The 12,118-nt window shown below is 53.6% G+C and overlaps 3 protein-coding genes across 11 annotated transcripts in view; 2 read left to right on the forward strand and 1 right to left on the reverse strand.

Annotated features, from left to right (window-relative positions):
• NUDT1 (nudix hydrolase 1) overlaps positions 1-12,118 on the reverse strand; it is a 154,636-nt gene that overhangs the window by 6,703 nt on the left and 135,815 nt on the right. The window lies entirely within an intron of this gene.
• MRM2 (mitochondrial rRNA methyltransferase 2) lies at positions 552-6,119 on the forward strand. Of its 3 annotated transcripts, none has more exons than XM_012532681.3 (3): positions 552-626; positions 2,266-2,555; positions 4,589-6,119. In XM_012532681.3, exons 1-3 carry the CDS (start codon positions 619-621, stop codon positions 5,026-5,028), a joined length of 738 nt encoding a protein of 245 aa, XP_012388135.1. In that variant the 5' UTR covers positions 552-618; the 3' UTR covers positions 5,029-6,119. The 3 variants fall into 3 exon arrangements, with proteins under 3 accessions (XP_012388135.1, XP_033282606.1, XP_033282607.1); XM_033426715.2 differs by lacking the exon at positions 552-626 and adding an exon at positions 1,034-1,448; XM_033426716.2 differs by lacking the exon at positions 552-626 and adding an exon at positions 1,034-1,384.
• The window catches only part of MAD1L1 (mitotic arrest deficient 1 like 1), a 316,733-nt gene continuing 310,876 nt past the window's right edge, over positions 6,262-12,118 (forward strand). For 6 of the 7 annotated variants that reach the window (XR_004482842.2, XR_007472361.1, XR_004482844.2 and 3 more), the window contains exons 1-2: positions 6,262-7,501; positions 9,795-9,957. Coding sequence is in view for 3 of the 7 variants with exons in the window: in XM_004268980.4 (XP_004269028.1) it covers positions 9,808-9,957 (150 nt within the window). In the remaining 4 variants the exon portion in view is untranslated. Of the gene's footprint in view, positions 7,502-9,794; positions 9,958-10,622; positions 10,702-12,118 lie in introns of those variants that run through there. The other variant, XM_033426706.2, reaches the window with a different exon arrangement.

A 12,118-nucleotide genomic window follows, 5' to 3' on the forward strand; every position in this document is an offset into this window, starting at 1 on the left:
AGACCCAACAACTCTGTGAGCTGACACTTACCTTTTCCATTTTCAGCCAAGGAAACTGAAGCTCAGAGAGGCTACGTTTGACCCCAAATCAGACACCGGAGCCGGTACCCAAACCTGCGTCTACCGCAACCTGCGTCTACCGCACGTTGAAGTCTAGTTGGCTACAGCTCTTGGTTCTGCCATCAGACGGGTTCCCAGAGAGCCCGCCTAAAGTCAGGGGTCGGGCAGCGCCCCGTGTCAGCCGGGTGGCCTCTCAGCGGGGTCGCCTGTACACCGAGGCCCGCGACTGGAGTTTAAAGACAACGCACAGTCGAGCGCCAGGCTCGGACTCCCGTGTCTGGGGCCTTGTCCGTGCTGGGTCTCCAGCCGCCCCCGCCCACCAGGCGCTCCCCGGCAAGTCGCAGGCCCGTCTCCCGTGGCGGCGCTCCCGGGCTCACCCGCTCCCGGGCTCACCCGCTCCCGGGCTCACCCGCTCCCGGGCTCACCCGCTCCCGGGCTCACCCGCTCCCGGGCTTTGCTCGCGCCTTTCCCACCCGCGCGCCGCTTCCGGGGGCGTGGCCTAGGACCGGAAGTGAGACCGGCACTTCCGGTGGCGGCAGCTGGAGCGGGTCCGCGTTCATGGCCAGGTGAGCGGGGCGGTCGGTGAGCGGGGCGGTCGGTGAGCGGGGCGGTCGGTGAGCGGGGCGGTCGGTGAGCGGGGCGGTCGGTGAGCGGGGCGGCTGGCGCTCAGCCGGCATTTGTGGAGCACCTACTGCATGCCTGCGGGAGGCGGAGTGACCAGCGGCCTGTCCCAGGTTTCCGGTCAGAAAAGGGGCGCAGAGCCCACCTCTTCCAGGCACGGAGAGGGTCAGCCCCGACAAGGAGACCTGCCAGCACGAAGCCGACGGTCGGCGAAGGCTCGCGGGGAGGGGCGGGCGAGCGGAGAGCTGGAGGGGGCTTTAGGAAGGGAGGGGCGGGTGGGGGGGCGCCGCGGGTGGAGGTGAAGCTGTGTAGAGCTCCGCAGGCCTGAAGCCTGCGTACCAGAGGTGAGAGGCCCACGTGGCTGAATCCAGGCCGTGGGATGGGGCTGGAGGCCCGCTGCCCAGATCAGGTGGGCTCGGGGCGTGTAACTCCGCTTTCCACGCCTCCGCTGACCGGTGGGATTAGTTCTGGCGCCCAGGACCACCCTGTGTCCTCTTTCCTCGAGACTCTACGCCTTTTAAAGGCAGCAGTTCTCACGTTACTGTCTCCAAATCTTGTCACCATGTTTTCATGCTGAAAGAACTTTTGGCTGCTAGCCATGGGGCTAATGGCAGCCTTTTTCATCAGAAGAAAGGACGCAGAGCTTCCTTTGTCGGGTTGTTCTGAGACTCACATGAATGGAGGCGTGGCTAACTCGCAGTCGGTAAGATGTTAACCGCCCCACTTCCCCTAAGAGGCTTGGAAATTGCGCTGCGTTCACACACGGGGTGAGTTAGGTTTTTTAAGAAATGTGACAGGCCAGTCAGACGCTGTACTGGCCACCAAAGCCATGGAACTAAGCAAGGGAAGGACCTGTCCTCACGGGGTTTTCTCACAGTTTCTCAAAGTGCAGTGGAAATTTCTATCCGCTGGGAAAGAATGTTACTTTCAGTAATTTTATCAGCATTTTCAACCAGTCTTGGGAAAACTTTGGTTGACACAAACAAGGTGACTACCATTACTGTTTGAGTTTTCCTGAAGAAAACTTCAGGAGGGAAAAAAACACCTTTGGGCTGAAGGGGAGGGGCCTGCCGGAGGAGCTTGGTCCGGCTGCCATAAGCCAGCACCCAGGACGGGCGACTTACAGAGCAGAAGTTTCTGGCTCAGTGTCTGGAGGCTGGAAATCTGAAATCAAGGTGTCAGCAGGGGTGCTTCCTGGGACATCTCGACTTGTAGACGGCCACCTTCTCCCTGTGTCTTCATGTGGTTTTCGCTGTGTGTGTGCGTCTGTGTCCTAACTTCTTCTTACAAGGACACCAGTCATATGGGATTAGAGCCCACCCATGTGGCCTCATTTTACCTCAATTACCTCATTTAAAGACCAGCCACCTCTTGAGGTGCTGGGGGTTGGGACTTGACCGTAGAGGCTTCGGGGGGATACGGTTCAGCCCGTCACACCTTCTTTCCGGCTGTGGGGCCTCGTCAAGTCACCTCTCCCTCTTGGGCCGCACTGTCCCATCTCTGAAAACGTGTGGATTGAGCCTGCGAGCTCCTGACCTGCTGGTCTTTGCAATGCCAACCTGCTTGCTCCCTTTTCCTCACCAGGTCCTCGAGGCTGGTGTGGGCTTCCTTTCAGCGTCAAAAGTTCCACACCAGTGGGAGTTGCTTCAAGGGCCGGACGGGCGCTGAGCACCTGTGGCTGATGCGGCATTTGAGGGACCCGTTTGTGAAGGCTGCGAAGGTGGAGAGTTACAGGTGTCGAAGTGCCTTCAAGCTCCTGGAGGTGAACGAGAGGCACCGGATTCTGCGGCCTGGCCTCCGGGTGTTAGACTGCGGCGCCGCTCCTGGCGCGTGGAGCCAGGTGGCTGTGCAGAGTGTCAACGCTGCAGGCACAGGTGGGGCCTCCCGACCACCGTGGTTTAGACGCAGGCGCTGCCCTCTGCCAGGGGATGCAGAGCAGCTGAGCCGCCCCGTGAAGGCACACGCTTCTGCGTGGTTGTTCAGGAGGAACGATACAACACTGACATTTTCAGAATGAGAGACAGGGTAGAAAGGGATAATGAAAGTGAAAATCACCTCACATCACACCACAGTAGTGTGTAGACTAATATACTGGTGTACGTCCCGTACCTCTGTTGCTGATTCAGAGCCTCAACAGAGATATATATATATATATTTTTGGCTGACTGATATATTGATGTCTTTCCATGACAGTACAACTGAGTCAACCTCAGGGGTTTCCAGGTCCTGGTCCTTGAAGCCCTGGGTTTCCTGGAGGTGCTCCTGGGGCTGCCCGGGGGGGCCCTCGTGGCTCTGGATTCCCCACTTTGGCTCAGCTTGAGGGACTTAGCTTTTATCTGTTTTACATTTAGGGGTTTTGACTAAGATCGTCTATATAAAAATGTTTCCTCTCACTAATAGATCAACTAACTATGCAAGGCAGGAAACTATGCCATCCTTTGAAACAGCTGCGTGGTATTCCAGGTAACGGTCGTACTGTTGGTGTTTACAGTCTCCCCATCTTGGGCACCAAGGTTGCTTTTGGGTGTGCAGTGCTGTGGTCACGATCCTTACCACTTGTGTTTCCTGCTGTGAAGTCTGAGGGTACCACGTGCACTGGCATTATGACACATGTGAAGTTCACAAAGATCTCTCCCAGACACCTTAAAAACAGTTTTAAAAATTTCTTTTGAGCTTAGTATTTATCAGCTAAGTGAATGAATGAGTCAGAAACTTCTGTTCCTTTTCCCACCACTGAGTCTATCCACAGACTTCCTAACAACTGATTTTAGTGGTTCCTGTCCCCCTAATTTCTCTTCAGTAGAAGCAGGAAAATGCCGAAGTTTAACTTGTAGGAAGAGGTGGCAGAAGCAAAGAGTGTGTGGGTCAAATGGTTTGGTTCTTTTACTCCCAGAAGTTGCAAAAGTGGAACCAAAGCCATTTGCCTTTAGAGGACACTTCCTGGGGCTGTAGTATGTGGGACGTTAAAGGAGACACCAGAAGTGTATAAAATGGAACGAGCCAGGGCTGAAAATGGAGAGCTTTTGCCTTTGAAAAATGAGGTATCCTGCAGAATGCCTGGACTTTCAATCTTTAGATCGAGATAAAACGCCCCGCCCCCTCACCCGTGGAGCAGGTTTTTACCAAGCCGAGTGAGCTACAAAAGAGTCTGTTCCCTTCATGTATCTAGCCTGTATCTACCCTGGCATGTAGGGAGCCCAGCGTGTAGGGGTGGTGCAGGGAGGGGCCCCCAGGGCTTGTGAAGAGGGGAGCTTGGAACGGGAAGGGAAGGGAAGGCAGGTGGAGCCTGGGTGCAGCGGCCGTGCGGGCAGGAAATCTTGTTTCAGGTGAGGTGAAACAATAACATCTTTTTCTTTCACCACTGGCATCACTCAAATATGGGCAGGGTATCAAATTTTTTTACCTTATTTTGCATTTGTCCGTTTCCTCCCTCTCTTAGCTTGTTTCTGCTAGTTTCTGCATTGAAAGAAATTGGATTAAACTGCAGAATGGATTTGTTGATTTAATCCAGAGGCACTTTGTATACTGGTGTGTCATTTTCTGTTTCAGTTTGTCAAAAAGAGCACTCAGAGATAAAAGCCCTTTCATGGACCGCAAGGCTCAGGGAGTGCAATGAAATCAGAGACGGTGTCAGGGCCCAGGGTGTGGCCCCAGGTCTGCCTGTCCCCTGGGACAGTCACTTTTCCTCTCTGGGCCTCAGTTTCCTCAGAGGTAGAAGGACCACCACTCCCCACCACGTGTTTTTGTAGGATGTACAGAAAGTGGGGAAAGGCATGTGTCCACATATTTGCACATGAGCTCTTTTCCTCCGTCCTGACTTTTTATTTCTATTTTATTATTTTGTTGCATTTATTGTTTGTGGGAAGATTCAGGGTGTAAATAAGCACAGTCACCGTTTCTTCCTTAGATCCCAGTGCTCCTGTTGGCTCTGTGCTTGGGGTAGATCTCCTTCACGTGTCCCCCCTGGAAGGAGCAACTTTTCTGTGCCCTGCCGATGTGACTGACCCAAGAACCTTGCAGAGAATCCGAGAACTGCTTCCTGCTGGGAGGGCAGATGTGATTCTGAGTGACATGGCACCCAACGCCACGGGGATCCGGGGCCTCGACCACGACAGGCTCATCAGCCTGTGCTTGTCCCTTCTGGACATGGCTCCAGAAGTCCTGCACCCTGGGGGAACATTGCTGTGTAAAACCTGGGCTGGAAGTCAAAGCCATCGGTTACAGAAGAGACTGACAGAGGAATTCCAGAAAACAAGGACTGTAAAACCTGAAGCCAGCAGGAAGGAATCATCAGAGGTGTACCTCTTGGCCACACAGTACCGAAGAGGGAAGGGGGAAGGTCTGTGAAGGAATGAGAGTTTCTTCTGCTGTTTCTGGTTCTTTTTCACTGCAAATGTAGCTTGAGCCCTTTCCTGAAGTGTGGCTGGGGAGATCCGAGCTTGATCTCGGATGCAGCGGGCAGGACAAATGGGGGACCTTTTTTTAAGCCCAAAAGATGTGACAAAACTATATTCAGTGTCCAAGACATATGATAAAAAAGTCTCTATAACATGATTCGTGAAGAGGAAGAGATAGGCAAAGATTAAAGGATGAGCAGGCAGACTGAGGGAAGGATAAAAACACTGGCAGTCGGGCTTCCCTGGTGGCGCAGTGGTTGAGAGTCCGCCTGCCGATGCAGGGGACACGGGTTCGTGCCCTGGTCCGGGAAGATCCCACATGCCGCAGAGCGGCTGGGCCCGTGAGCCATGGCCGCTGAGCCTGCGCGTCCGGAGCCTGTGCTCCGCAACGGGAGAGGCCACGGCAGTGAGAGGCCCGGGTACCGCAAAAAAAACCAAACCAAACAAAAAACACTGGGAGGCAGAGAAACATACACACGGACACCTTTATGTAACTTTCTCTTCATACCCACGTTAGTATGTTACAGAGAAACAGGCTTCCACCCTTGCTCCAAAACAACCCACAGGTTTCCAGGTGTTATTTTTGGTTTACCGTGTAATGTAGAAAAAATCTGAAGTTTCAGTCTGGGCATTTGTGTCCATCTCTCTGGCGAGTGATCTGGAAATACATCCATTCTTCAAGCAGTGAGAGTTCTCAGAACAATCAGGGAAGACGTTTGGTATGAATTATGCACGGGGTGGGTGTGCTTTGCTTTTCGCTGGGATTGTTGCTGTCATACTCCGGCCTCCAAAGACTTACAGGTAAGTACCAGAGCAAGCGGAGAAGTGGTGTGTGCGTTTGTTTCCTTCTACTCTTCCGGGAACTCGATGCAACTTTACGAAACAATACAGGACGTATTACTTTATGGAATTCCATGCTTTTAAGTCCATCTTTTGAAAAATTAATTTCTTCAAAACCATTTCCTGGAGGTATGCTCATCTCTTAAGAAGAGTTTATTGATTGTAATGATGATTAAATGTGTAGACCGAAAAAAGAACGCACTACCTAAAAGTTGAGAGTTATGTTTTATTTGGTGGACAAAACAGAGGACTTAAGCCCGGACACAGCATCTCAGATAACTCAGAGATTGCTCCGAAGCGGCAAGGGGGGAGCCAGGATCTATAGGAGTTTTAGCAGCAAAGACCAGGTAGTTGGAATATCAAATGATCACTGTTAACAAAAGAAAAGCAAGACATCTCAAGTTAAGGAATTTAGTGCTTTTCTACGTTTGGGAAGATGCCAGAGTCGGGGGTCACTGAAATCATTTCTTTGATGTGCACCTCAGCTCTCTGGGGCAAGCGTCCTATGTTTTCTCTTCCTGAGTTTCTTCGGTGTGCCGTTGGGGTGGCGGGGCGGTGAGGTGGTGGCTGCAGTGTCTGACGGCGGGCATGCTGTTTCCATCCCGAGTTCCCTGGTCTCACCATCGGGGGTGGCTGTAGTGGCTGGTGACCGGAACGTCTTTTATTTGCTGATACGGCAGGCAGCAGTTTTAGTTCACAAATCCGAAGGATCGCTGGGGGAAAGAATAGATACCCAGGAATCTCCATAGGGTCCTAGGGTAGTCCGGATCACTGAAGTAGGCTGCAGGCCCGACTTCTAAAATTTTGTTTTATTTGCGCTCGCAGCCCGCTAATGTAGCCCAGAGAGCCTCCTGTCCTGCTTGCACCTCCCCATCCCGTTTCCTTCCGGCCACAAAACCTTGTGTTTTATTCTCTGGAAGGGAATTCGGTGCAGACCCTCGGACGCTTAGCAGGGGGAGGGGAGGAGGAGGGGCCGGTGAGACCCGTTAGTGGACGCAGGTTGCTGTGGTTCCAGGAGGGACCTGCTGGCTGTGGGCTGACCTCGCCCCGCTCTGCCCTTGCGCCCTGGAGAACTGGGACCCAGACGACGGCATCGCGCCCCGACAGCTCACAGGGCGCTGGGAGGGTAGCTTAGTAGACCGGTTTTTCGCGTTGTTTTAGAGGGCCAGGGGAAAGTAAAAAAGGCATTCATTCAGGCAAATACTGTAGGGGCAAAATCTGCGGACTAGTCCGGCGGGCTGGAAAGTTTGGCCCTGCGAGGCCACCGTTGGCCGGTGCTGTTCCCACAATACGGTGCCAGGCAGCCGCCCAGTGGAAGCCTGACCCGCAGAGGCCTGGGCCACGAAGATAGTCCCACGGGCTGGCCTTTGGTTCCCAGTCCTCTCCGAGCGGGGTCTCCTGCGGGTGGGTGGCTATGGGGGCGAACACGAAGGCCCCAGGACCCGTTGGTGCGCGGGCCCGGAGTTTTACGGCTTGCCCCGCCCAGGTCTCGCGAGAGCGCAGGCGTACGTCTCGCGATACGCGGGCGTAAAAGAGGGAGATCTGAGCAGCGGCGACGGCGGCACGGAGGCTGAGGCGTCTAGGTGAGCGGCCGGGGTCCTGGGAGGGGTACCGGGCTGGGCTTGGGGGCGGGTGCTGAGCCGAATCGGCGGGGTTCGGGCGAAGAAGAGGCTGGGGCAGCCCGCCGGGTCTGGGTGCGGGCGCCGCCCCCTGCCCTGGGGCTCTGAGACGGCGCCCCGTCGGCGTCCCCCCTTCCTTCTTAGATCCCGGCCCTGGGGCTGTTACCGGCGTGTCCACTGTCTGTCCGCGTGCTCACCGGGGCCGGGGTCCCTGCCGGCGCGCCCCTCCGCTCCGTGCTCTGTCCTCCGAGCCTGGGCGCGTCCCGTGCAGCCCCCCAAGGCTTCCTCTCCGAAAGGAGCAAATGGAAATGGCCAGGGTTCGGGGGGCGAGCGAGGGCCGGGGCGGAGGCGGCCACGGAGGAGAGGTGCTTCACCGCCCGGCCTCCGGGAAGAAGGCGCACCCCCCCTCCCCCGCCGCCCCCAGACGGCCCAGTGCAGAGAGAGGAGCCCTTCCCCCAGTCCCGCCCTTTCGAGTTTACAGCACTGTCGCCCGCATGTCTTCACTTGAGCAGCGTGGGAGTTGCCTAAGTTAGGAGAAAGCAGACAAACGGGTGGTGAACTTAGGCCAGCGCAAGTGCCCGTGGCGGTGTGAAGTGGTGTTGCCGGGTGGAGCGCAAGTGCCCGTGGCGGTGTGAAGTGGTGTTGCCGGGTGGGGAGCATCCTCGCAATTTCTGTAGGTGCCCTCGGGTGTCCTTTTGCCAAGGAGGGCAGTCGAGAGGCAGTGTGCTCTGACTCCCAGCTCAGGGGTTCCGTTGAGAGCAGTTCACGTTCAGCGACTAGACTCCTGGGAGTGTCTTTGATAGAGAGCATGGAGTTTGAGCTTTCACCTTATCGCTTGCCTTATGGAGTGGTTTAGCTCCAGGCAGGTGAAAATGGACGTGTGCTTTTCATTCTGTTGTATTAAGTGCATCAGCTCTTGAGAAGAGGGTGTATTGCCTAAATTTCCCATCATGGGATGGAAAGTATGGTCCTGGTCAAACGGGAGGATTTGCCTTCCAGAGCAGAGCGCTGCTGCCTGGCTCCACGTGGGCCTGTGTCTCTCAGGAAGGCTCACAGCACTGTGAGTGCCCCTCCCCGGTCTGTCTTCTAGCCCATTTTCCATTTGTAGTATGAAGGAGAGGTAGAACAGCTGTGTTGTGCAGCGGTGGAAACGATGGCCTACAGAAGACAAGGGCTCTTCGTGCCCAAGGCCAAGTTTCTTGTTAAGTGTGAAATGCAGAATCAAACCAAGATTCTTCACCTTTTTTGGGGGCAGGTGCCTTCAGTCTAATACTTAGGGGAAATCAGTGAGAGCTGGCTGCTTTCCTCAGGGGAACACAGTATGCACCTGTAGGAATTCACGCCTTTTGGCTGTTAACTCTGCCTAGGACACTTCCACACCTTCTGACTGGTAGACGGCCTGGTGTGAGGCTGGAATCAGCGCAGGGCTGGGGATGCGTGTTCTTTGCTTCTGCGTGTCCTCGGCCCTTCACACAGTGGCCTGTGGAGTGCCCTCGACCTTTAGAGCCAGACAGACCCAGGTTCCAGTCTAGGTTCTGTAACTTTTGGAGCCTCGTTTTCTATCATCTCTAAAAGAATGTGTAAGAAGGTTTCATTTATCTGCCCATTGTGATGATTGCCGTGTCATATGTTAAATTACAAGCAAAGTGATAGACTCCGCGGCAATAGCTGTGCCGTCTGCCATTTGGAGACTTCTTTTGGGCCCTTACAATCCTCACAACTTTGAAAAGTGGGATCTTCAGTGTACAGATGAGGAGACAGGTTCAGGAAGTCCTGGTGCCCAGTGAACGTCAGGCACCTTTCTGTGTGGTGCCTGTGGCTGAAATAGTAGTGACACTTACTAACGTCTTTGTTATCCTGTAATTAGCGTTGCTGTGGTTGTCATCCTTACTGCCACCATTGTGTGCTTTGTTTCTGATTCCCAGAAGCTAGGCTTTTTGTGATTGCTTATGTGGGAGACGTGCCACCTGATTATTGAGCACCTTATCTTGGGAGCCGTCTGTCTGTCCTCCTGGTGTGCAGGTCAGCAGCTTGGTGGCGTGTTGTACTTTTATGCCTCCGTTTCTTCTCTGAGAAATTGGCAGTGTGGGCTCCCAGTGAACTCCAAAGAATGTGGTTACGGACACTGGAATATTATAAGGGCTCTGAGAGAGCATTAGGGGAGTGGGACTGCCCGAAGGTCCCCCTGACTGGGCAGCTGGCAGAGCTGATGGCTCATGAAAAGGCTTCCTGTGACCCTTGCCTTGCTTTCCTCCAGAAGGGAAGTGGCCATGGAAGACCTGGGGGAGAATACCACCGTCCTGTCCACCCTGAGGTCTTTGAACAACTTCATTTCTCAGCGAGTGGAGGGAGGATCTGGACTGGATGTTTCCACCTCTGCCCAAGGTTCTCTGCAGATGCAGTACCAACAGAGCATGCAGGTGAGTGGTATGTGTTGGGATAGGGGCCTCTAGGTAAAGACACCTGCTCTTAGGTGGGGCTGGTTCGAGTTCCAGATGGTGTAGGAGAGCGGTTTGTGTCAGGATAAGGGCCTCTACATACAGAGACTTTCCCTTCGGTAGGGCTGATTCAACTCCCATATAGTTGAGGCAGGTGTGCGCTTTCTCAGCCTAGAGGTCAGCTGGCCATCTCCCACATCTCCAACGTGGATAGGCATAGTTTTGGAGGATAGCCAGAGGTCATGGTCTGGCCCTGAGCTGTCCTGGCTCAAAAGCCTGAGATAACAGCACCCCCAGAGTGGGTCAGCATTGTGCTGCCACCAACGAGCTCGCAGACACTAAAGCTAGGATTGGAAAGCCACTTTATTCATTTAATCGAGGGAAACAGTCCCAAACTGCCTGGGCACATGACCACTGGAATTGTGTAGCCAGCTGCTGGCTCCCTTGGTGGTGTAACACACGGGAGGGCTGTGTTTTAAGCACAGGTTCTTGGTCAGCCTGGCAGGAAAGGCAGGGCAGTGAGTGAAGGCTTGGGCATATGACAGCCTCAGACTATGGGGGCCATTTGCACATCTTCGCTTCAGTCTGCCGTGGGGTGATTTTTATAGTTTCACTTTGCTCATAGTCTTATTTCACTTTATTCCAAGTTCTCGGCAATGCTCACTGTGGACACAGTTGTAAAGGCTCAGGTCTCCTGAAGGACTTCAGGTTCTGAAGAGTCGTGGGGTCAGTGCTAGTTGGGGCAGGGATCACTGGGTCCACATAGGGAGGGGATGTGGTGTCTGAGCCATGTCCAGGCCCCTGCCACTGTCAGGGCTGCATCAGGTGATCTCTGGCTTCTCTGCTTGTATTCCTTCTCTCTTGTCAGCCTTGCCTGTGTTGCTGCAGCCTTTCTGCTATAATGTCCTGTGTCAGACGAGCCAGTGGTTTCCTGTTGCTCTGGGAGCCCTGATGAGTCCATGCCACATTTGCTAAAACAGGGGCTGCTGTGTTTGTGTGCATTCGTTTGCTGAATAGTTGAATCACTATGTGTTTGTTAGTGGGCTAAGTTGCTCACTGCCCTTTTTTTTTTTGGCAAGGACTGTTCTTTATCCTGAAATTAGGTCATTTATATTTGTTTTTGTTGTTAAAACACCTTTTTTGAAATGGTGGTGGTGACTATAGGGGTTTTTTTTTTTTTTTTTGATCCTTGCTCACTGGCAGAATATGAAGTTGGCATCTTTGGTCTAAGAAAGTTATAATTTTATTGATGGAGATGTCTGGGAACTTTTGGCCTGTTGGAACTATAGAGTCTAGAATTTCCAGGGTCCCTTGTTCTCACTCACCTATGACCTGAAAGGCTTCCCCGGTTGGGAGATCAGTAAATGAGAGCTGTAGCCAGAGTGAGCTGGTTAGAGAGCCATGTGGCACCGGACCTGCCTAGGAGCCCTGACCTTGGACCTGTCCTGTCTCAGGACTTCAGTCAGTGTTCTGTCTCTTTCCTACCATGCCTGGCAGGTGAGGGAATAGCAAGTGAGGGAACAGAGCAGCTGCAGGTCTGGGGAGTCTGGAGGCAGAGAGCAGTGTGTTGCCTACTAGTCCCCTCCCCTGCTTTATTTTAAGGTTCCTGTTTCTGTGTGCAGGTGTTTATAGTCTGCTGTGCTACGTGTCAGTATTGGCTTAAATATAAAAATATGTTCAGTGACTTTCCTTCAGATATAGTCAATGTTCCAGGAAGATGTGGCCAATGGATGTGTGTCTCCGGGACTTCCGTGTGGTACCCACACCCTCGGAGCTGGGGTCCCGCCATCCTCTGAAGAAGCTGGGCCCTAGCTGCAGACTCAGAGTGAGACTAGGAAGACTGAGTTTGATGGAGGGTAGAGTTAGGAACTCCCAAATGTCAACAGGTGGGAATTGAAATGAGAGAAAATATCAGAGGGGTAAAGAAAGTGTGGACTTTGGCCTCCAAAGTATGTGGGGGAAGGGTGGAGAAAATGTCTTTTCTCTGGCCTGGGATTTCTCACACTTGGCACTGTTGACATTTTGGGCTGAATAATTTTTTGTTTTGTAGGACAGTCCTGTGCATCGTGGGATGTTTAGCAACATCCCTGGCTTCTACCCACTACATGCCAGGAGCCAACACAGAGTGTCGCCCCTTCTTGTG

This window comes from Orcinus orca, chromosome 16 (assembly GCF_937001465.1).
Source record: "Orcinus orca chromosome 16, mOrcOrc1.1, whole genome shotgun sequence".
Classification (NCBI taxonomy): domain Eukaryota; kingdom Metazoa; phylum Chordata; class Mammalia; order Artiodactyla; family Delphinidae; genus Orcinus; species Orcinus orca.

Excerpts from the sequence above, each read along its gene's own strand:
- MRM2 (XM_033426715.2), top strand. The coding sequence starts at position 1,390 with ATGTTAACCGCCCCACTTCCCCTAAGAGGCTTGGAAATTGCGCTGCGT. Across the intron at positions 1,449-2,265 it reads GCGCTGCGTTCACACACGGG|GTCCTCGAGGCTGGTGTGGG; the intron begins GTGAGTTAGGTT and ends TTTCCTCACCAG. Across the intron at positions 2,556-4,588 it reads TGTCAACGCTGCAGGCACAG|ATCCCAGTGCTCCTGTTGGC; the intron begins GTGGGGCCTCCC and ends TTTCTTCCTTAG.